Source organism: Mauremys mutica, chromosome 4 (genome assembly GCF_020497125.1).
Source record: "Mauremys mutica isolate MM-2020 ecotype Southern chromosome 4, ASM2049712v1, whole genome shotgun sequence".
In the NCBI taxonomy this organism is placed as follows: domain Eukaryota; kingdom Metazoa; phylum Chordata; order Testudines; family Geoemydidae; genus Mauremys; species Mauremys mutica.
Window position 1 is genome coordinate 65,817,668 of NC_059075.1, and position 25,043 is coordinate 65,842,710.

General features: G+C 41.0%; 1 protein-coding gene across 1 annotated transcript in view; it reads right to left on the minus strand.

Moving 5' to 3' along the window:
* SIPA1L1 (signal induced proliferation associated 1 like 1) overlaps nt 1-25,043 on the minus strand; it is a 177,649-nt gene that overhangs the window by 38,395 nt on the left and 114,211 nt on the right. Inside the window, exon 10 of the mRNA XM_045014975.1 lies at nt 20,472-20,750. Within this exon, the coding sequence (XP_044870910.1) occupies nt 20,472-20,750 (279 nt within the window). The remainder of the gene's footprint in view (nt 1-20,471; nt 20,751-25,043) is intronic.

Here is a 25,043-nt window from a genome sequence, read left to right on the forward strand (position 1 = left end):
CATATTTTTGTTCTATTCATGACTGATGTCAATGTGAATCTTTCCAGTGACTTAAAATGACTTTGGATCAGGCCCTCAGTCGATAACAAATTATATTTTAAACAAATTGCTTAACAAATAGTAACTGCAAAGAAGTCCAACACATTGAAGCTTAAGACTTTTCAAACATCTTACATGTGAAAAAAACAAGACAGATTGACTTCCATAAAAAATATGGTTTACCTGTCTCAGCACAGGACTTGGATCCACGAACTTCCAAGACATTAAGCAAGCCACTTAACTGATATGCCTCAGTTTCCCATTTATAAGGTGGGGGATAATATTTACTTAGCTTTCTCAACCGGATATTGTGGGAATTAAAAGTTTGTAACTACTTTGAAGATGAAAAGTCTTATAGTTCTGATTGCTGAGAGAAATACTTGTTGAAAAATTTTAAGAGCTAGGCATTATGATGATTGTTTTCTATTTATTTTGTATTTTCCCTCCCACTCTTTTGCTTGAAAAAAGCAAAAAGTAAATTGGGGGGGGGAATAAAGACCGACCCTCTAAATTCAGTCTGCATAAATGAGATTCAAGAAAATTTCTACTCAACCAAAAAAGCAGTGATTTAAATCCTAATCATTTGAAGCACAGCACCAAACCCAATAATGCATCTTTAGTCTACTAACCTAAATTTAACAACTCACATTTATCCGTGTAAGCAAAAATTCTGAAGTATTTGATTACAAAGAAAACAAACAGTTCAAGAGATGGAAATTTAGGGAGAGATGAGCCAAGCAGATTAATAGCAATTTCTCATTTTTCCCGTGCCATTCTTATACAGAAAAAAGAAAGGCCAGCCAAGAAAAATACTTGCTTTTAAATAAGATTCACACACTCGCACATATACACACATGTAGACCCACTAACACTTACCTAGCAATACATAAATCACGTTTTGTTAAACTGTGGCCTGCTCTCATATGATGGTTGATTAGAATTTATGGTAACAGAGCAATAACGCCTTCTATAGTTTTGTGTAAAATGTTCCCCCAATGGAATAGCTTGTATTTTCAATTTCAGTTTCAGGTACGATTTTCCTCATTTCCTGTGCCTTACCAAAAATGACAGTACTGTTCTGAGGTGATACAAAGACATACACAACCAGGACAGAGTTATAATTCCTCACAAACCTGGAAGGCTTTTAGTAAGAGCAAAACAAATGATTATAAACTTGGTCTGAACAGCAGAACAAACAGCCCCATAGGGAGGATAGTCTGTTATTTACAGCAGCATTGGATTTCAATTAGTACTAGCTACTGTCTAACTGAAGAAAATTTTGAATAGGGAAAGTTTTATTTTACTATAAACACCATACATAAGCCATGATAAAACTAATTTGTACGGTAAATTAGTTGGACAATCTAATCAATATCTTCTAGTGGCACGACACGTTAACTTAATCTGTGATTTCCTTCTGTAACATCCTGGTACCCCAATATTCATCACTATTGTGTAATTAGGATATGTTTTGTACAAAGTATGCTTTGTGAGGTATCGTTCTAAAAGTCTTAATCTGCTAGACAGTAATATCTCCTTGGATTGTATGTACTACCACCATATGTGAAGTTATGAAGTTTGGCTATGCATGTTACTGAAACATGCTGTGAGGTTAAAAACACCCACAAGCAGCCTTTCAGGAAAAACAGTAAAAAAGGCCAAACGATGTTAATGGTTTATTGAGGAAATGCACACAAGCACAAGGATTACCAGGAACTGTGTACAACAGAAACCTCTCAGAGAGAGCACTACACAATGGAAACTGACCCAGGTCAGAGCAAAAGAGCTTTCCAGCAAGTGGGAAGAAGATATACAAGGGGGACAATGACATCATGATGGCACCTCACTCTCCTAACAACAACACACCTGGAAACACCTGAGAAGCAAGGATTGAACTGTGGGAAATGATGGTCCCAAGCTAGAGGGATTCTTAGCCTGTGTATGAAATCCTGGAAAACCCAAGCTGCAGAGCCAAAGCAGCTTGTGCTTTAAGAATCTGCCAGCCTGTTTATCACTCAGGGTGAGAAATTTGCTAATTCATATCTTAGCTACCTAGTGTGTTAAACTCAGTTTGCGATTTTATTTATTTACTAAGGTAATCTGCTATTACATATAACAACTTAACATGTTTCCTTTTGTAGTTAATACATTTGCTTTTGTTTTGACTAAAACCACTGTGTGGAAATTATAACTTGGGGTAGAAAACTGTTGCATCTCTCTCTCCACATTGAGGGAGGGGGCAAACTTTATGAGCTTATGCTGTACAGTTCCCTGTGCAGTGCAAGACCGTATACTTTTGGGTTTACACTCCAGAGAGGGGTGCGTGTCTTAGCAACTGGGAGATGCCTTAGCTGAGCCTTCCCATGCAAAGCTGATCGCAGCATCTGTGTGAAGCTGCAGCTGGGTGTGTCCCTATCTGTGTGTAGGCTGGTGAAAGAGCAAGCTTGGAGAGCTTGGCAACTTACCACAGCACCACAGTGTGAAAGGGAATCCAGGCTAGTGGATCAGGAGGGCTCAATGGTAACCCAGTTCCAAGTGGCATCTCGGGGGGAACCTGTCACACCTTCTATTTGTAATTTTTTAAATTATTCATTTCAGAAGATTGTTTTGAGAAGAGATCTCAAAACACTTAAGGTAACTTAATAGTCAGAATAAAATAAAGGCGGTATTGCTGAGATATGAAAGGACTCAACACACCATAATTGCAGATTAAATAGTGATAACATTATTCATTTTTAAATTGTCCAAAGAGTTATCGTCACTAGAGATGTAACCTAAAAGTGGATAACATCACGTTTATATTTGGTTCCTGGAAAAATGAGAAAGATCCCTCAATAAAGAAAACCATTTCAACCAACGGCCTATAATGTGAAAAAGGGCAGCAACCTCGTCAAAAAGTGCAGCCATCAAAAGAATGACTGAAGAGCTATTTCAATGGTACTTCACACCACAAGAAAATATGCATAGGGCCAGGATCCTGGAATTCACTCATAAGCACTTATTCATGCAAATTGTCCCCTTTAAATCAATGGAACTACTCATGTAAGTAAGAGTTCCACAGACAAGCCTATGAATAAACCAAATTTACCACTGACATAAACAGATGCAACTCCAGTCAAGTCAATGGAATTGTGCTCATTTATGCTACTTAGTGAATTTAGACTTAACAACTCTAGTCCAAGCTGGAAGAATAGGTTGAGGTTGGACAAGGAGGGAAAAGGCCCATAGTTCTCCACATTCACACTGGGGAAGGGAGGGGCAGGGAAAGCAGGGTGGATAAAAAAAAATCAATGATTTTTTAAAAAATGTTTTTTTTTATTTAAATCAGTTTTTTTTTGATGAAATGCTTTTTGAGGAAAAAAATCTATCTAAAGATAGTTTTAATTAGGATACATTATAGCTCAAAGATATCTCATCATGGAATAGGGATTATAAATTCTAATTCTATAGTATGAGACAACATATTTATGTAATGTTTAAGAAAAGTTTTGTAAATGAGTTCCAATAGTTCATGGATTAGGGACCCAATCTTATGGGGTTCCAGGGGCTTCTGTATAGATTATTTAGGTTAATCTTTCCATCTACCCAATGGGACTCAGTGCTCAGTCTAGAAGATACTTAGTTTTGCAGTTCTCAAACTGTGGGTTTATGTCTCCAGAGATAACATGCTTGTTAACAACAAAAATGTTTTTAAATGAATTAATAAATAAATAATATACAAAGGTGACAAAAACAAACCTGATTTTAAAAAACTTGAATGTTTAACTAAATTCAAAAATTCATATGCTTGTTTTGTTAAAATATGACATTTGCTGTTGAAGGAAAAAATCCAGAATGCATAACGTTGTTGTTTTAGTTAAATAAAACAATTTAAATGTCTTCCTAATACAGCATGGCAAGAAAATCCTCCAAATATTAATGATTAACCTGTTGAACTGGAGATAGTTCACCTCCCAATGACTTCATAAATATCTGCTTCAATTACCATTGGTAAATGAAATAACCAAACAATCATTCATTTTCTGATATAGCTGTAAAACTAATCTGAAAAGTATTCAAAATAAATCACTTTAAACATGTATAGTGTGTACCTTCTAAAAATGAAACCTACATCTATCTCTGAGTTGTGAAGAATATGAATTAAGGTTAGAACAACCAACAAGAACGCACTTTTATGTAGAAATCCATGATTAAATTGAGTCTTCCTGACTAGTGATTTAAAACAAATCCATCCTGGGGGGAAGGGGGAGGGGGAAGAGAGAGAGACAGACAGACAGACAATATAAACATGTATATACACAAAAGAGACACACACACACAATTTGGACTGAGATTTTAGAACTAATCTATAAAGGTCACAGGCACAAACTTACCAAATAACCACCTTTTGGTATTCTTAGGCTTTTCAGTAAAAGGCAATCACTTGTCAGAAACACATAGTTAATTTTGCTTTAATAGACTTCAGCTAGACCAGGGGTGGGCAAACTAGGGCACCACATCCCTGTGGCCCTCGGGCAGGAGGACAGAGGGCTCTGTGCATTGCCTCCAGGCACCGCCCCCTGCAGCTCCCATTGGCCGGGAACGGGAAACCGCGGCCAATGGGAGCTTCGGGGGAGGTACCTGGAGGCGTGGCAAGGGCAGCGCACATGGAGCCATCCGCCCCCCTGCCCCAGGGGCCACAGTGCTTCCTGGAACAGTGCAGGGCCGGGGCCGGGGCCGGGGTGCAGGGAGCCTGCCCTGGCCCCAGTGCACACCACTGCCACCCCAGAGCCGCTTTAGGTAAGCGGCACCGGGCTGGAGTCCGAACCCGCCCCCCAACTCCCTGCCCTGAACCCCCCTGTGCACCCCAACCCCCTGCCCTGAGCCTCCAGCTGCACGCTGCACCTCTATGCACCCCAACCCCCTGCCCTGAGCTCCCTGCTGCACCCCAACCCCCTGCCCTGAGCCCCTTGTATACCCTGCACCCCTCCTATGCCCCAATCCCTTGCCCTGAGCCCCTTCCTGCACACCGCATCCCTTCCCACACCATGCACTCCCTCACGCACCCCAACCCCCTGCCCTGTATACAATTTCCCCACCCAGATGTGGCCCTTGGCCTAAAAAGTTTGCCCACCCCTGAGCTAGATGCCCTTGGATACACAAGGGTCATAGAAATATTGCACAATATAAAGAAATCTCAGAAAAGAGTAGTGGTTCCCAAAAAGACACTACAAAAGCAACCATATAGACTGACAAAGATAGATAATTATTTTATTTTAACTTAATATCTGCTTATCTGGTTTTACAGATATTGAAGATGTCCCTCTTGATGAATTCACTGTCATGTTATTTGCTATAATATCCCACTGTTTTCTTTATATTCTAAAAAGATTAATAATAGCAATCAGATACTCAACTCCATTTAATATTAAGAACAAGGGGGAAAGAACACAAACCAAAACCGGGAAATAATAGGTTAAAGAATATTTAGATAAGCCAGATGTACTCAAGTTGGCAGGGCCTAATGACATTCATCGTAGGATACTTAAGGGACTAGCTGAAGCAATCTCAGACCCGTTAGAAATTATCTTCAAGAACTCATTGAGGCTGGGTGAGTCCCAAGAGAACTGAAAAAAGGCAAAGCAGGGAACAAAGGTGACCCCAGGAATTGTAGACCAGTCAGCCTAACTTAAAGACCTGGAAAAATACCAGAACAAATGATTAAATAATCAATTTCTGAGCACCTAGTAGATAATAAGGTTATAAGGAATAGCAAGCAGGGATATATCAAGAACAAATCATACCAAACCAACCTAATTTCCTTCTTTGACAGGTTTACTGGACTAGTGGATCGGGGAAGCAGTAGACACAATATAACTTGATTTTAGCAAGGCTTTAGACACAGTCCAACATGACATTCTCATAAGCTACCTAAGGAAATGTGGTCTAGATGAAATTATGAAAGGTGGGTGCACAAATGGTTGAAAGACAATACTCACATTACCAATGTCAACTGGGAGGACAATGTATCTAGTGGGGTCCTGCAGGGATCAGTCCTGGGTCCAGTACTATTTAGTACTTTCATTAATGACTTGATTATGGGTACACTTATAAAATTTGCAGATGACACCAGGCTGGGAGGGGTGGAAGGCACATTGAAGGGCAGAATTAGAATTCAAAACAACCCTGATAAGCTGGAGAATTGGTTGAAATCAACAAGATGAAATTCAGTAAAGACAAAGTGCAAAGTAGTACACTTGGGAAGGAAAAATTAAATGCGTAACTACAAAATGGGGAATAACTGGCTAGTGGTAGTCCACTGAAAAGGATCTGAGGGTTATACTGGATCATAAATTGAATATGAATATGTGCATTTGCAACAACAACAACAACAAAAGAGTGTCGGATGTAAGATACAGGAGGTAACTGTCCCATTCTAGTCAGCAATAGAGAGGTCATTATGGTATGAGAGGATACATTATGGTCTAGTTATATCATTCGTATATATTTATATATATTACACACACACAAACCATATTAAAAAACATTCTTAAGATTGCAAAGTCAAGCACTCAAGGGTTAGTAATGGCCAGAATTAAGAATGCCTGTGTAACCTTAATTTGGCACCCTTGTGCGTATGCATTATGATATAGTCTTTACATACTATTTTTTCCACAGGACCCTGGCCTCATTTAGTGCACAGGAGGGACCTGTTCTGGAGATGAATCAAGGTCATACAGTGAAAGAGAGTTGCTTCATTTGTTACAGAAGTTGGGAAGTGTGCAGTGAATGAAGCAGAGGACTGGAGGAAGAGAAAGCATGGTCTTATGGTTAAGGAAGTTCAAGGTTGCCCTGAAGAACTGGAGTCTTGCTTTGCCTCTGCCACAGAGTTCCTATGCAATGCTAGGCAAGTCACCCAAACCAGACTTTTCACAAGTTGTCACCAATTGTTTGTTCCTCATTTTCCAGGTGCCAAGTGTGAGACACCTGGGGGTCTGATTTGCAGAAGTATTGAGCATTCACAACTGTAGATTAAGTCAATGGGAGCCGTTTTCAACAAAGGGGCAACAGAACCAGGGGAAGTGAGTGAGGGCTAGCGCTCTGCAATGCAAATATTGAGGGGTGAGGACCAGAACAGCATCAGAGGAGGGGATGGAGCAGCCTAGGTTGCACACAAGATTGGACTGGCCACCACGGAGCGGTAGGACACTCTGGCCCAACCTGGTCCCACCTTCCAGCCACCACAAGTCCCAGCAGAGACATCCTGGGGTAGGGGAAAAAAATGAGACAGGGCACGAACACCCAGGCAAGGGGGCAGGGAGACATTGGTGCACAGGGTGGCAGATGACAAGGGGGCAAGAGGAAGAAGCACAGGGCACTGGGCACCAGCCCTTGAGGTACTGCTGTAGGAACGGCAGTAGAAACTACTATGGCTCCCCACCCCAACATGGACCCCGCTCCCTTCTCTCCCCCTCCATTCATGGGGAGCTTCTAACCCCCCCCACCGCCCGCATTTGAACATATAAAGAACTACTCTGAAAAATTTGGCCTTATGTGTCTCAAATTGAGCACTCAGAATTAATGAATACTTCTGACTTTAATCTCTCTCTGCCTCAATTGTTAATCTGTAAAATAGAGATAAATATATCCCCTCAATTCACAGGGGCATTGTGAAAATAAATTCATTAATGTCTGTGAAGTGCTCAGTTATTATAGAGATGAGTGCTACAGAAAAGCCCATAAGGAAATTAATTACATTTTCAGAGCAGGATTTGAACAGTGTGCAGTAAATAAGGTCTGGGGCCACACATTGGAGGTTTGGGGGGAGAAGAAAAACAAAATACTAAATAACTGCTCATTACGTGAACACAGTCCATTCCATGAACTGAATAAGGTAGGTGTCCTGTGGGGAAACTGTGAATAATTATAATTGAAGATTATCATAATACATATGCACAAGAGGGCTCAATGAAGATTGCACAGGCAACCTTAATTCTGGCATCTCCTGACTTTTGAGTGCTTGACATTGTAACCTTAGTAATGTTCTTTTTAGTGTAGTTTGTGTGTGTATAATACACATATTATGTAAAATGTCAAGAAGCATAACTGACAATCTTTAGACAGCTGAGGCTGTAGTCTTGGGTTGCAGGGGTTGAGCTCCAATTTTCCAGTGCCGAGTGAAGGTGTTGGGCCTGGTGCTAGTACACAGTGAACATACTATCTAGGTACTGATGCAAGGCTTTACATTTTCTAATCCAAAACCCCTGTCAGGTAGGCAAATTAAGAGTTGTATTCCTGATGGTGAAATCATAGAGAGGCCTATTCTTGTCTACACTAGGAAAAATAAGAATATTAAGCATCAGCAACAGATGCTCTTGACTTGTGCTAAACACTGTTCAACAGAAAGCATAGCCAAGGACGAACATTATTCAAATACCATTACAACAACCTATTTAGAAAAGGTTTTAACCACGGTTTCTGGTATGGTACTTAACACAGCTCCATGACTACTTACTCAACAGGCTTGGCTACACTTTTTAACCAAACAAATTCAATTTAAGCTGAAATTTCCCACACCTTGCCTCAGCTAAAAGAAGAATATTTTTGCAAAGTCTGAGCAAACCCCACCTATGCACTAGAGCTGGCTGAAGTATTTTTTCCCAAAACTGTTTTGATTTTTTAATGAAAAGTGGCTTTTTGACTAGATGGACATTTTTGAGAGAACATTTCTTTTTTCCATCAACATTTGACGGGTTTTGTGCAAAATCTTGAGGAAAAAATGTGAATTTTTGTTTTTGATGAAAACAAAAAAATGTTCTTCCTTCAAATGCTGTTCTTTTCAGAAAAAAAATGCATTTTCAATGTATTCCTTCAGCTTCATTATAAGCATGTGTATTCTGAATTTCTATATAACAAAGGTGATCATATTTCCTGAAGGGAAAATGAGACATCGCGTGGGGCTAGTCCGAGGCCCCTTCCCACCCCCCAGGGCTGGCCTGCATCTCTTCCACCCCGAGAAGGGCTGGCCCAAGATACTCGCCCGATCCACTTCCTTGCCTCTCTCCCTCCGTGGGGCTGGCATCACCGCTCGCCCTGAGCCCTGCACGTTCTTCCACACCCTACTTCGACAAAAGTGGGCTTTTGTCCCGTTTGCTCTTGCCGGCTGATCCAGTTGGCAAGAGCAAACAGGACAAATGCCCACGTCTGCCAAAAAAGTCGAGATGGCCGGGACAGGGCTTAAAAAAGGGACTGTCACAGCTAAAATGGGATGTATGGTCACCCTATGTATAACTGTAATCTAAAATCTTCAAACTTGGGGCACAAATTTGCAAACTACTGTTCATGCAACTAATGCATTGATTCTAAAGGGATTACTCTCAAGTGTAAGAGTTTTCAGGACTGGGCCCTTTGCTTACTTTGTGGTCCTTAATGAGATTTAAAGCCAACTTTGAAGAAAATTATTCCAGTATTATTTAATTTATAGAGGTTTAAAGTCAGTGTTTGAATGTAACCACATCAGTACCATTTCCATTTGGCTTAGAATGTTGACTGCGCTCAATAACCTTTGATCTTAGGAGTGTCTGTATAGTTTAAGCCTTAGGTTCAGATCCAGCAAAATATTTAAGAAAATACATAACTAAGCATGTGAACAGCCCTATTGACTTCAGTTCACGTTTTTACACACTTGCTTAAGTGCTTTGCCTAACCAGGCTTCAGTTAAGACTGATTCACTTTGGGATGAGTTGATTAAGAGCAGATTGTGATACAACTAACAGCACTCCCTCCCACCCCCAAACTCTCTCACACATGCGCTCGCGTGCGTGTATACACACACACACTTTTCCCCCCATTAAAACAAACAGGAAATTAAATGCAAAAAAAAATTAACACAACATTAAGGCTGAGAAATCAAGATCTCAGAAGTCAAGAGATTCCAAAATATAAGGTTATGTTTATACTATAGCCTATGTCGGCAAAACTTGTGTCACTCAGGAGTGTGAATATTCCACCTCCCTGAGCAACACAAGTTACACCGACAGAAGTGTTCATGTGCACAGCACTACGTCAGCGGGAAAAGCTCTCCCGCCAACAAAGCTTATGCCGCTCACGGAGGTGGTTATTTATGGCAACAGAAGAGCTCTTTCCTGTCAGGATATTTTCCTATACTAGGCATTTAATTGGTTCCAGTGTGGAGGTTACACAGTTACAGGGCTCCTTACCATTAACCCATAACTAGCACCAGGGTTAGAGGGCTCCTTACCATATAATCCATAACACAGAGTAGGCTCTCCTCAGCCTTTCCCCAGGACTCAGCCCTCTCTGAGTCCTAGCACTCTCCTCACTGCAAGGGGGACAGAGGGTGCAGCAGAGTGGGGACCTCAGCCCACAAGGTCTCACCCTATGACTTGAGCCCAAGGCCCATCACCAAAATCCCTGGTCTTTTCTCTCTGGGAACTGTTAATTTTATTCTCTTAGCCGCATTGGAAACCGGCTGCAAGTTGTGACAAATAAACAGCTCCACCCCTGTACCTCAGTCAGATACCAGGTGCATTCCTACTCAACCCACTGTGGCTTGCAGGTGCTGTGAGGAAGGCAAAAAACTCCCTGGTCTTCTGCAAATTGGCCCCTGAGAGAAAAATTTCCTTCCTGACCCCTTAACAGGCAATTGACTAGACCCGCAGCATCTGTCAGGCTGGGTTTCCAATCCTTGTTTGGGTGGGTAGGGTAGGCTACTGGAATGCAACCAAAAGAGGTTCCATATGGCCCCTGCCTTGGGCTAAATCTTGGGATCTGTGGAATGCAGGCTAATCAGCACCTCTCTCCTCCAGCTGGCCAATGGGTGTCAGAGACTTCCAGGGAGGAGCTACCTATTGTCCCTTGGCAAATGTCTCCCTCCTCTGCCACAGGGACTGTCCCCCTTTCACCACAGGCACCATCGATTTCCCCCACCCGTTGATGCAAGTGGGTGGCATTTTTGAAAACTTGTGTGATGGTCAACCCATGTGTCATATAATCTTATTCACAGCAGTGAACAAGGTATATTTTGTATGCTAGCATAAATTTATGATGGAACGCTTTGTTCATTTCATACTATTTTCCTGCTGTAGTATTGCTGATAAACTAGTTTCTTACCTGAATAACTATATGAACGTGTAGTAGTTGTTTTTTTTTAAATAATGCTCATCTTTAAATAAGGTTAGGAAACTAAAGTTAATCTCTCTGTTAACTAGGATGATTGTATCGTCATGTTTTGTTTGCACCCTCCTATGCTTGACAAGACTCTAGAGTACTTTGAAAGCGAAACTGGAGCCTTAAAGAGTCACTCATTGTTTCAATATATAAATATAAAGAAGGTAAAGCTCAAGTTTAAGCCTCCATCTCAGAATATGTTTGGCCTGTATACACTCAGCTTCTTACCCTTCCCATATCAAAGAAGTCTAATTTCCCAAAGGACCTAAGGAAAACTAGGCACTCAACAGCACTGAATTTCAGTGGGAGTTTGGTGCCTACCTCTCTTATGCTCCTGTGGAAATCCCAGTCTAAGTGTGTAGATGCTGATGAGCCCTTTCAAAGCAAAATGCTTAACTGCAGATTATACCTACCTAAGTGGAATGTGTCTACTTAGTTTAAAAAGGAATTTCCTGTAGTATTATTGGACATGGGATGCTTATTTCCATGGGAAAATCCAGAATGTTTTTCCAGCTCACAGATTTTTTACAGCAATGCTGGTGTCTCTCTTAGGTCTAAAATTAGCTACTGTTTTGTGTACGAGTTCATGTCAATGGAATTCTTTTCTATGAGCTTGCCAGTGAGTTGTGGATGGTACTTTTGTCGCCATGCATTTTCAATTCAGAGCTGCCATGTTTCAATGAGAGGCTATATGGAAATTTTGAATTTGTCTCCTTACTGTACTTCCCCCACCCCCACATAGTTTCTTTCCCCTGCCCATCTGCTCCCTTCCTCCACCTCCACACAACACTATCAGCAGTGTGGGAAGGCTGCACACTTTCAGCCCCTCCCACAGCAGCACTCCTCCTATTCAGCCTGAAACACACAGCCAGAGCCTGGAGCCAAGTCCTAATCAGAGGCTACTTTTATTTGCTGTGTGTCTGGTCTGGTTTCTGTAAAAAATAATACTTCTAAATGTTTTCTTTTTAAGAAGCCAGAGTAAGTCTCCTTAATGTTGTCTCCTGTCTCTTGCATGGCCCCTCCCTTCTCCCAAGCAGTCTCTACGTTGTATGCACGCTTTACATGTATACACATATACAGACACACGCACATGCACACAATCTGTAACCAATCAGTTTCTACTACAGCTATTCCCCATACACTCCCTCCAATTCAGATGCCATTCTAGCTCCCTGTGCTGCCAGTACAACCGACTTCCAAAAAGTAGTTAGACAGTTAGCCCTGAAGCAAGTTTCACTTTGCAGTTTGAGTATCACTGAACGGCTGAATAAAGCGCACCCTGAAAATGACAGTAAGCAGCAAGTTTAATTTTGAAATGCATTCTGGAAGCAGCATGATGCACTACAGTTAATGTCTGGGGCGGGGGAAAGAAGAACAGTGGCTGGTACACAGTGGAGAGGCAGGAAAAAAAAGCGGCCTAAAAAAGGGGATACTCCAATCTGAAGCAGGAGGGTCAGAAGCTAGGTGGATATGTACACCTTTATTCTTAATACTGTCTCGCTCAGTTAAAACTTTCAAACCATAAAAATATCAATCTGTATTTTAAAAAAAAAAGGTTAACTAAGACATTAAGTGTTGTATTGACATGCAGAATCGAAATAAAATTTGACTGAACATTTTGGTAATATCATAGTCTGCAAGCCTGATCTTTATTTTATTTTTTCAACTGGGATAAAAATGATGTAGCATGGCCATACTGAATTTACTTAAAGAAGATTTTGGTCAATCAAGAGAAACTTATATTCCAGTCCTAGTCAAATCTGAGCCCTCGCAAATAAAAAATGATTTGCAACTTTTCAAGGCAACAAGTCTAAAATGAACAAACAAGAGTTGCTGAATATATACCAGTGAAAATTTGCTTTAAATCAATTTCCTTGTTAGTCCACATTTACCACTTCTATGTTCTTTACTATCCATAATTTTTCAACAAAATGAATTCATTTCACCATCTACAGGAAATACTGTAATTACTTCATTGTGTCTTTCTTAAATGAAAGCTTATTCAGACACTTGTTTGTTTTTTGTGGTTTTTATTTTCATCATCACCACTTTAAAGTAAATCAATCCTTTGATTGTAAAATAATGCATCCCACACATTAAGTTTTAATGAATTCGGTATTTAGCACTAGGATTCTGGAATTCATCAGTGCTAAAGTATACAACATTAATCTCCATGCAAGTACATATATGAGAACGGTTATGGTTCAGGGGGACTGGCATTTGGTTATGGTCTAAACTAACAGTTCTAATTTGTGCATGCAGTTCCCACCAGATGACTGATCAGTATCTTAGATACAGGGATCATGTATTCTGTGGCTGTGAAACTCATCCCTTCTAATAGAATTCTGCTCCAGAAACTCACTTTTCTTCATCAAAAAGTTGTATTACCAAGGGTTGGAAACCTGCATAAGCTTGAAAAGGTGAATCCCGTGCAAACCAATAAAGAGGTGCGTGCTGAAATGATAAGTTTGAGAAGCATGAACTGCCCCATTCATTTCAATCATGGCCCCACGAAGTCCATGATTCTACAGCTATAGAATTTGGATTTTTTCCAAGATGCCATGGGGGAGGGATAGCTCAGTGGTTTGAACATTGACCTGCTAAACCCAGGGTTGTGAGTTGAATCCTTGAGGGGGCCATTTAGGGATCTGGGGCAAAAATCTGTCAGTGATGGTACTTGGTCCTGTTGTGAAGGCAGGGGTTAGGGAGCCAGAGCTGAAGTCTCACTGCTTCCCAGATACCAGGTAGAGTCAGAAGTACAGAGTGATGATTTGGGCTGCCCAGAGAACAGACAGTTCATTGAAACTGATTACAAAGCTCTGTGCTTGCTGAGCCCAGTGGGCATGGGGGATGGAAACAAAGATTTTGAGCTGGGCCACCTGGAGGACAACACAGCTGGGGTCTAAAAGTTGTAACCAGGCTACCCTGAAGAACATAGCAAAAACACTCAACGTCAAATATCATCACTGTTGAAAATAATCAGTGATTAGTTTTATGCTAATAACTATTTTCAAGTATAAATTATAGTTGTATGTGTTTATGTAGTGGTAGGGGATAAGAATGATGAGTATTTCATGACGATTGACTAAATTAACAGTGTCACAGAATGTAGAGGTTGTATGAAATAGAGTTCCACCGGGCTGCAAAATAAACCTTATACCTTATGAGAAATGAGTCAGTGTCTCAGCTTAGGCCCTAGTGGATAAGTGCCTGTATTAGAAAAACATGAACACAGCCGGCAATAACTGGCACCCTTCGTGGTACCCAGAAGCCAAGAACTGTTACTGAACTACCATCTCAGCCTTAGAGGCAGTCCCTCCAGGTCACACTCAATATATATTCATTGGACAATATGGGAAAACTATGCTTTATTTATACAGTGGCAAAATAATTTGCTTCAGTTTCCAGGACTGTTAATCCAGCACCTTTCACTGTAACTAGATTCCCTAAAGAACAATCTCTGATATGGCAAAAGTCAACTGGAAACTCACTTGAACTGACATACAAGCTTTCAGTCCCAAAAGCAACAAGATTCAACAGCATAAAAGCACCATTCAGTTAAATCCCATTACTTGATCACTCAAAGAAAAGGTAAGAAAAATACTTATTTTCTTTTAAGCTGTTTTTTGTTTAAGTTAAGTCCCTGAAATATTTAGTGTCTTCCAGATGTTAACATAGGTCACTGTTTTATTGCTGATACTATTAAATTCAATATTGTGTCAAGTCCAATGTAAGCCAAAAATTGTACAGTGCTTCTCTGTTACATCCTTAAACTCCACACTGTTGGAATGGAGATGATGATGGTGCTAGATTACTTTATTTCAGCTGAATGGTTGTTAATACTGCTACATAAGCTTGTCCCACAAATCATCTCAAGTTCATAGCTCAAAAGGCCACCTGGATCAATTTATTACGTGCAAGTCTCACAGCTGCAGCATCCCTTAGAACACAAATCATGAACTGAAGTCAGAATACAGTCCTCCTGGCTATCCCTTAGCCTTTTAGACTTTTCATTTCAAAATAGCGTTTTTGTTTCAAACACCTGCCCCCCCCAACAAATGAAAAAAAAATCATTTCAAGTCTAAGTGTTTTGTTTGACCCAAAACGAAACTTTTTCCATTTGAACTGAACCATATTTTTTTCAACTCGGCCCTGAACGGCCGGGGGGGGGGGGGGGAAGGGGGGGAGGAGCAAAATCGCTCAGCTCTACTCCTAATTTCCAGCTTAGACAGTCACTCTTATTCCTCCTCTCCGCAGCCATCATCTCCCTCCTCCCACACCCAATGCCATCATTAAAAACAAACAGGGGAGAAAAAAACCCTGAACATAAACTACAAAAAATAAAATGATGGCAATCAATTTAGAGCAAAAAGTTCTGAAAAATAACAAAAGCAGGTAAATTTCTGACAGGACAAGCAGCAACAGATACTGAGCAACTAAAGAAACGTCAATGATATTCCAGCTCTACCTCCATGGAACTTTAATCTCAACCTATCCAACAATAACACTTCAGAACCACCATTTTTCTCAATAGCCAGTCCAGAAATAAAATGTCAGTCACTGTGGAAAATTTGCAGTCTCCCTGTCACTGGCTCTCTGTTATTGTGTTTGTTTTCTTAAGCAGTAAAACAGAAACACCAAAACCTTTTAAGGGAAGTACACAGAAATGGCATCCATCACTTCTGAACACCAAACTATCTACAAAACTTGTTAGCTTATTTCACCCATGCCCAACAAATAAAAGGGATTTATTTATAGCACTACCACCACACACAAACCAACAAAAAACATAGGGCTAGGTGCTGGCCCTGGCTGATGCCATATAGTGATAGATCAGCCAGGGTCGAAGAAACCATAAAGCCAGTGTATTCTTGCTGCCTAAGGGTTTCTCTAGAAGCGTAGGGCTGGCACTGCAAGCAGAGGGGATGTGGCTGGTCACAGGCAGGAAGGCGTGGCCTGCCTAACACTCCATCAATCCCTGGCTGCTCCACGCAGTGGGCAGCTGGCACAAGTTAGAGCAGCCCTGAAACTCTTAAGTCTGGAAGCTTGGGTCTACAGCAACCTAAACAATGTTTGTTAGTGGGCAATTTGAATCTGTACATTCGCAGTCTGGAGGATGGAGGCAAGGGGAAACGAAGGGTTAACTGCCCCATTTCTGGAGTATGTCCCAAAGGTGGGTGGATCTCTGTGCTACAATCACTGTTATTTGTATTATGCAGTAGTGCCTAGGAGTCTCAGTCATGAACCAGGACTCCATTGTGCTAGATTTTTTGTAGGCCTCAGAGCAAAGTAGAGATCTAAGGAGGGTGTTGAAGGAGAATAATGAGTTAGGCTTGGGCTACACTTAAAACGTATACTAGCATAGCTATGTTGGTCAGCAGTGTGGGAGAAAAACCCCACCCAAACCAATATACCAATGTTGACAAACCCTCAGTGTATATACAGCTATGCTGACACAGAAGAGTGCTTCTGTTGGTGTAGCTAACATCCTTCTGGGAGGTAGTTTTCCTACATGGGCAGAAATACTCCTTTTGATTGTATATGCTGCATCGACATGAGGGGGCTATGCCAGCATAGGCTCAATAGCGTAGACATAGACTTAGTTTTGCAGATATTTACAGAGAGCTTTTCCTAAGCATGGGAGAAAGCACAAATCAATCCTACCCCTAACTCTTCAACAGAATTCCTCTGATGATCACTTTCAGATTTTATAAATTAAATATACTTCAATCGGGTCAGTATTTGACTGGGAAACTGAAAAAAAAAATCAAGGGGCTGCCTGAAGTGGTGTTGATGCGGATAGTTGGTAAGTCTCTTCGCTGAATCAGTACTGAACCAGAGCTTAAGAGACCACTGTTGTGCTAGGAGTTGCCCTCTTTTATATGCTATGTATAATCAAAGCTCTGACCACTCTTTGCGCTGTCTATACTTTAAAAGCATTCTGGAATAACTGTCTGCTGCTAGGAGTGTGATGTTTGCTGACATAGTTATGCCAGTAAAAGCCCTAGGCCAGATGTAGTTATACTAGTATAAAAAGTGCCTTATACCAGTATAGCTTATTTTTTCCTAAAACCAGAATAAGATATAGTAGTATAAGCATGTTTATACTGATATAACAGTGTCCACACAGGGAGAGTTGGCTGCTTTGCCAGCACACTTAAAGTGGCAAACCTTTGAAGTCTAGACAACCCTGTGTCATCTTTGGGTTATTTCTCCTTCTTTTACACTTCAGTTTTTGCCATATTCAAGTTTGTAATTATTCTGCCTACATACAATCTGAGTTCAATTTAAACTAGAAAAATTGTTCTTCATGTTCCCTTCTAAAGACACGTGTAAGTTACTGGGGCAGAATGTACACATTACAGAGAAAAATTTTTTGCAGGCGACAGTGTCACTTAAAAAAAAAAGGATATTTTCATTATATTAAGTGACAATTTTAAAATTAATGTTTGATGGGATCCAGTTTCTCACCACAATTCATGGATAGTTATACAGTATATATTCTATGAAGAACAGACTTTATTTATCCGTCATGTCAAAACATCTGTGACGCGTGGTCCTTTTTTAGTTTATTACCAAAGAACACAAAATCTTTATGCATACAGACAGTATGTAAGCAGTTCTACTGTCTATTAATGACCCTACTACTTCACCATTGGATAGCTAATATCATGAAAGATTCTTTTCTGTAGGCTTAAATGATAACAGCTCTCTAAATCCAAGGGGTCTCCCATCAACCTGAAATATCAACAGTGACTAATAGCATTTTCCTCAGCTCGGCCTAGATTTTTACTTGCAACTAAATCTCCATTCTGACTTCAGAAGGGAAAGAAAAGATGAATTGGCTTTACATTCCAGTTAACTGTTGCTTCTCTTTGCCATCTTACACTCCAGTGAACAGAGAACTACTCCAAGGTCTTTCCTCTTTGAAACCACATATCAGTAGTGTTTCTAACTAGTGCAAAGTAGAGACCAAAGTGGAGTACAGTTGATTCAGTGTACACCAGAAAAACTGCAAGGATCATGCACAGAATGTGCAAGGAGTGTCCTTAACTAGGCATTGCCAGTGTTAAAACTTGACTACATGTTCCTTGCCTGTCTTGCATCATCCATGTGTGATCTCTGCACTTTTGGAAGTATGTGAGTCAATGGTGAAAATTCAAAGCAGATAACGTATTTCTTCACTAGCTATAAAAATCTCATCTCTGTAGGCATTAGGATCTTTGCATAATAAAAAAAACCCTAAAAGCACTGAAGCATTTGGATTTTATTTACTAAAAGTACAAAGCATTACTCAACTTAAGAGAAAGAAAAATAAGACAATGTATGAGCCTATTAATATTTCAGTGTTCCATTAACATCACAAAAGTATTTATTTCTTTATCTTAACTGGAAACAAGTGAACATTAAACAGCTGCTGTTTTATATAAAACTGGATCCAGCCCACAAGATTAACCTCTTTAGCAAACTGAGCAGGGAGAGAAAGAGAGAAGGCAACAAAAAAACAAAACAAAACACCTTAGCTAACAGGTATTTAGAGTTGAACAGACAGAATATTAACCTTTTTTAAAATGCTTTAGAAAGAACATTAGATTTTAAGGAGAGGGGGACAAAAAAAGTTAAAATGGTTTGGAAACCAAACTCAAACTCATGGTTTCACGTTTACAACACAAACGCTGAACGGTATGGAAATATAATTTCTGTTTTGCAAAGTCTCCACCAAACACCTTGTGCCCTGCCATTCTGATTATAATTTGAAATCCTGCAGTACAGGAGTGGGCAAACATCATTCCATGCTGCTCTGAAAACACAAGTGATGGCTCCCTTCAACGTTACTATGGAGGTACGGTATATCCTGTGGATGCTACATATCTGAGCGTACAATGCTCTATTTTGATCCAAACAGACAGATCAGAGGTAAGTTAACTTTATGGCAAACGTCAAACTGGCTTCTATGGCCTTCTGTATACAAGAGAATTTTCGAAAAAAATTCCCATCTGTGCTAACATCGGTAAATCAACAGGAAATTGTAGACAAGGCTCAAGAAGCTTCTGGTTTTTTATGTTAATACTAATTTAACTGACACAGTGCTAAATACACTGGTGCTACCACTGGTAATACAAGCAAGTTATTTCCTAAAATTCTCAAGTGCACATTTTCCTTATGAGGCAAAATACAAATCAACAATTTGAGCAAAATGTATAGTTTTAATTTTGTTTTTTTTAAAGGGTGTAAATGCAATATAAAATCACTGACTGAGAAAGAAATGAAAGTATAATCTATCAACTCATTAGGAGTCATCATCATTTGTCAACAGCTGGCCCACACTTGAGCTTTCAATCTTAGCACTATAGTTTTTCTCCCTTGGCTATGATGCCTCTTAATTTCTCTCTCCTTCAATTTTTGGCTACATGAATGAATGCTTTAATGAATTAATTCACCATATTGTGTATTTAAAAAGAGTTCTGTAATTTATAGCATGTATTGTCCACTTCTTTGTATTTTCCAGATATGTAAAGTATTATTCGGACATGGTCTACATACACTACATGCAAGGTCGTCTACAAAACAGACTTCCCCCGCCACCCTGCCCAGCAGCCATCTCTTTGTAAGTCTAGTGATGCTAACAGATTTACTCAGATAATCAAAACAAAGCCACTACATTTTGTACTATCATCCACATTCTTAAAGGGATGGAAATATTGTGACATGATGGGGCTGTTATCATCATCTCAAAAATAATCAGTGTTTCATTTGTAAATGCGGAGAGGCAGTATAAATTTAAACTTTAAGTTACCTGTTCTCTGGCTCTAAGTTAAATAACTTCCCTATCATATCAGGGAAATTTGCCTCCCTCACCTCTCTATATTGTGGTATGCATTTTATCATTAGCTAAATATATTACTTCATGCTATTTCTCTGCATCAACAGCTGTATCTGACTTCCACAAAGCTACAAAATGTGGATCCAGAATTGGAACATCCAAAAGTCCAGGTGTGTTTGGATTCAGGATTTCAGGTCTGGTCCCACCAAATTTAAAAAGCAATACATCAATTTCAAAATATGGCATAACAAAACAGATTCCAACAATGCAATACCATCTCATTTTGCAAATAGCAGTAATAAGTTATTCCAGTCTGGTCCATATTTTTAGTTATTTGCAAGATACACTGAATAAAATGTTTGAAAATACATGTAATGTGTTTTGTTTGAGAAAAAATTCTGAAAAGTGTTGAAAATTGATTTGTGAACAACATACATACCGCCGGCTCTCCAATGGACGTCCATCACTAGAGATGCTGCGGGGAATGTTGGCTGCTCGCTCTTGGGGCGGCATTTTCCCTTCTCCTTTCCCTGAACCAATCCTAGAGGTTACTGGACTTTGTATCTGGGATGGTACCTGTGACATATGAGGCCCCTGCCCCTTGTTTGCATTTCGTTGCCATTTGTTGTTGTTTCTGAAGGGGAATTTGAACTCATATGGAACTCCTTCATTCACTTTGTATTCCATCACTGGCATGCGACAGGTTTCTGAACAACTCCTGGAAGGGAGAAAATGAATACATAGGTAAGATATTTGTTCACAGCAAAGAAAGAAAAATAAGTATTGCCTAGAATTACATTGATAAGTGCTGGCAAAGGGAACAATTAAACAGAAGGTCTTAATCCTATTTAATACATGTCTTTTCTGTTGCCTTAACTTTTGTTGCAGCAGGCTTATAAACAATACTAAAACATAGACAGTCAGTAAGACAAACCCAGAGAAACATGGAATGGATTAGAGGAGCTAACATAGTAGATCTATCACTACTGTCTACAATTCAATGATAAGGAGTCTGATAAATGGGTTTTTATTTGCAATGAACCCAACTCTAAAACCCTGATCCAAAAATGGGAAAATTCAGATCTGACTTTTGCAGATTGAGCTGCTTCTACTTTTTCATAAAGTCAACAGAGCATATAAGTGCCTCTATACATTTGCTCAGATATCACCCCTCAAAGAATCCAAAAGCATAGGTTTTCCGTTGCTGCACCTCATTTCAACTCCAACTTGAAGGCCAGGTCAGACCGTTACAGTTACCTATAAATCTTGAATTCTGAGTTCAATATTTCACTCTATTAATGGTTCCCAATGTTTTCTAGTAACTATCAATTTACCAAATAAAGAATATGTATGTACCAGTGAGTGCCTCAAAGCTCCATTCAACTAGATGTGCTTTAATCTAGTGGTTTTCAACCTTTTTGAGCTCAGGACCCATTTGTAAACCTTGATGACCTGTCCTGACACAGTAAATAGCTTTAGTAACAAACAAAAAAATTTGGCTTACTAAATATTTCTTACCCACTATAAACATGGTCAATACTAAATACTCCTGAGGGAATTCTGCACCAAAATATTAAAAATTCTGCAAAATTCTGCATATTGTGTCAAAATAACACAATATAATCATGTAATTTTCAATTATTTTGGTAATTTATTTCAAAATACCATTCAGCAAGTATGTCTGTAACAATACAGGCAACAAAAAAGATTCAGAAAATGTTTTGACAAATATGTTCCTTACTAGGCATATTAACACATCTATATGGCTCCACAGCAAGCAAGAGGGACAGTCTCTCACAGGCACACATGCCCAGCCCTACCCCCCGGATCCAGATGTGAGGCAAGCGGGCTCAACAAGGCAGGATCCAAGTGTGGAGGGGCTTAGTGGTGGGGAGGGGGGGAATCCAGGTGTGGAGTGAGAGGGTTCTGTGTGGGGCAATCAGGGTGTGGGTGTGTTGGCTGAGAGTCCGGGGGGAGGGAGGGGGATCTGGATACACAGGCTCATTTGGGAATTCTGGCTGCAAGGGGAATGGGACTCTGTTGTGGGGGTCCAAGTGAAGGTAGTTGGGGCTCAGATACAGAGGGTGGAGCTTGGCAGAGGGGTCTGGGTGTATATGAGGGGATCAGGATGCACGGGGGTTGGGAAGACAGGGGGGCAGCTCCCTGTACAGTGATCCCACCCCCCATGGCTGGGCAGTGATGAGGTTCCTGGAGACTGGTCTGACCCTGCCCCGGGAGCGCCCAGTGCAGGGGAAGAGGAAGTCTCTTTCCCACCCACCCAGTTGGAACTACAGCTGGAGCCAGGGCATGCTAGGAGCCATCGGCTGGGGCATCTATAGCACTGCCCATCCCTGGGCGCACCACGATAGCGAGTGAGAGAGCCAGAGAGAGAGCTCAGCCCCGCCTCCCAAAGCAGCAACTACCCTGGCTGCTCCTAACTCCCAAACCAGACATGCCCCTCCCCCCACCGCTGCCCGGGAGGGGCGCATTAATCAATTTTTCAGTGGGAAAGAGTAAAATCTACAGGGGGTATTAATTCCATGTTTGCGCAGTGGCACAGAATTCTCACTAGTCACAAAAGCCTTTAAGTTCAGAGGTTCAGACCACTGCTTTAATACCCTCTCTTCTACCAGTAGATGCAAAATATTACTACAGTCCCAGAGCAAAATATTAATATACAAATTAAGAGAATGTCAATTAATGATCTATTTAAAACATCACCACTTATACAGCGGGTTAATTTACACTTTAAATGAGGCAGGACCTGAACAAGGAACTGAAAAGCAGCATGAACCAGGAACTCCTGCTTAACCAACAAAAGGCTTTTTGTTTGTTGCTTTCAGTGAATGATAGAAAGCAAAGAAATCCTCAAACAAGATTGAATCTTCTGGAGATATTAAGACATACCTATTAAAAGTAAACATAAAAGTGATCATCAGAAATTCTTCAAACATAAGGCCTCTCACAGGATCATGCAGTCAGCTGTACCAACTGGAATATGACTTTTTTTTTTTTAAAGGAAGCTTAATCAGAGTGTTGGTGCCATTAGGCATATTCCTAGGTAATTCAGGAAGATGGAAAACCACAGTATTAATGAAGTCTTTCTGTACTAGGCCTGAATTGAACCAAAGTTATTTTATGTTGGGCTAGGAGTCCCTTCATGTTAAATTCTAGTTGAATTCCTAAGTCAGCATTTAGAATGGAATGTGTAACTGCTCCTTATCAGTGGAACACGGACAGCAGAAGATAGTAAATAGGGGCCCTACTTGTGTTTTGTTTAGAGAGGAGAGACAGGGTAATAAATTCAGAAGTAAACCAAGGTAACAGCCTTGAAAAGTTACGAGATGAATTGTCTGCTGTCAAAGGATGATTTAATTGTTAACTATACAAAGTGCCTATTATATGGGAGGGGACTAGAAGGGAGAAGGGGGGTAAGTGGGCAATGGGGGGTAATGAGGATGCCTTGTTGAAATCATGTATAAGAAGACACACACAGCTTGCATCTGTGTGCAGGATCTGAGATTGTAATATCTCCCTGGCACCTTACTTGAGCTCAAATAAACTTTTTCTGCATTCTCCACCCTGGTGTGATAATTAGTGCGACGCACACCGGGCAACGAACCACTGTTTGCTGCCTCAGGCCTTTTTGGGCCGGCAACAGTCTTGGCGTCCCTGGGTGGGCTCGAGGCAAAATTATGCCTTGCCCGGACTCCTCCAATGGCCGGTGGACGACAGTCACAGCCGATGCCAGCGCGCACCGGTGCTTTTACCGGGGGCCTCGGCAGGGACGTGTCAGACTGACCTTGGAAGGCACAACGGTGCAACGCACTCAGATAGTGGAGAAGCAGCTGCGGGCGACGGTGAGGAACCGGTCCTGTGGAAAAGGTAGGAACAGTTCAGTGCTGTTAACCTTTTGTTTGCCTGTTAGGACCTGGGGACGCCCAGTGTCTTCCCATAGGTATGGGGCAGGGATGGAGTACAGGCAGGGCATGGTGTATGCCCCCAGAATGCATTCTAGCAAATTGGAAAGTGTTTGGTTTGGATCCAATGATTAAGGGTAAACTAAAAAGGTTCTGTACAGTTGACTGGCCTCAATATCAACTAGAGAGCCAGGAAAGGTGGCCACCAGAAGGATCACTTAATTACAACATGATCCTTCAATTACTTTTGTTTTGTTAGCAAATGGGTAGCTTTTGAAACTGTTTGTATAAAGAGCTCTTGTAAAAATCCCCCACCATATGCCCCAGAGCTGCACTGGGAGGAGGATTGTCCGTGGGAATAATGGTCTTGGTGTGTGTGTGTGTGTGTATACCAGTGTGAGTGTCTGTTGCTGGAAGACGCCCAGATTAACCTGTGAAGCAAATGCTAATGATCAGGAGTAGTCTAACGCAAGCCCAGTAACTAGTGGATCTTTAGGAGATCCGACCCACGGTGGGCTGACTCAGCCTGGCATCGTCCGGCGAGGAAGCTGCCTGGGTCTAGGAATGTGTGAACCTATCTTCCCTCCCCCCCCTTCCTTTCCGTGTGGGCTACTGACAGTCTGATCATCTCATTGAATGCAATTAGAGTATACGGCGTTGTGTCTCCCAGAGACTAGCCGACGCTCTTTGCTGAAAGGAGATGTAGAAGAGTCAGTCATCCTCGTTAATCTCTCCTGTGTGAGTGTCCTGTAGGGAGAGATTCTTAGTTTATGAGCCGCTAGCGCGGACAGGGCCCCCCTCTTTGTGTGTGTAAGTGGAAAAGGGGGGAAGGGACAGTCTAAACGTTCTACCTCACCCCCTAAGGGTACCCCAGCATAGTACATGTACGTACATTATGGTCCTGAAACCTGCAGGTATTTAGAGAATTGGAATCTTTACACGCGTAAAAATCCATCTAAACAATGTCCATTAGAAGGTACCTTCAATCTAGATAAGATCATATATCTCAGAGGAGCTTTTAATTACCAAAGGAAAAGCCTCTGACACGGTGTGAGCAATTCGTCTAGGAATGGGTTAATTTGAAACTCTGC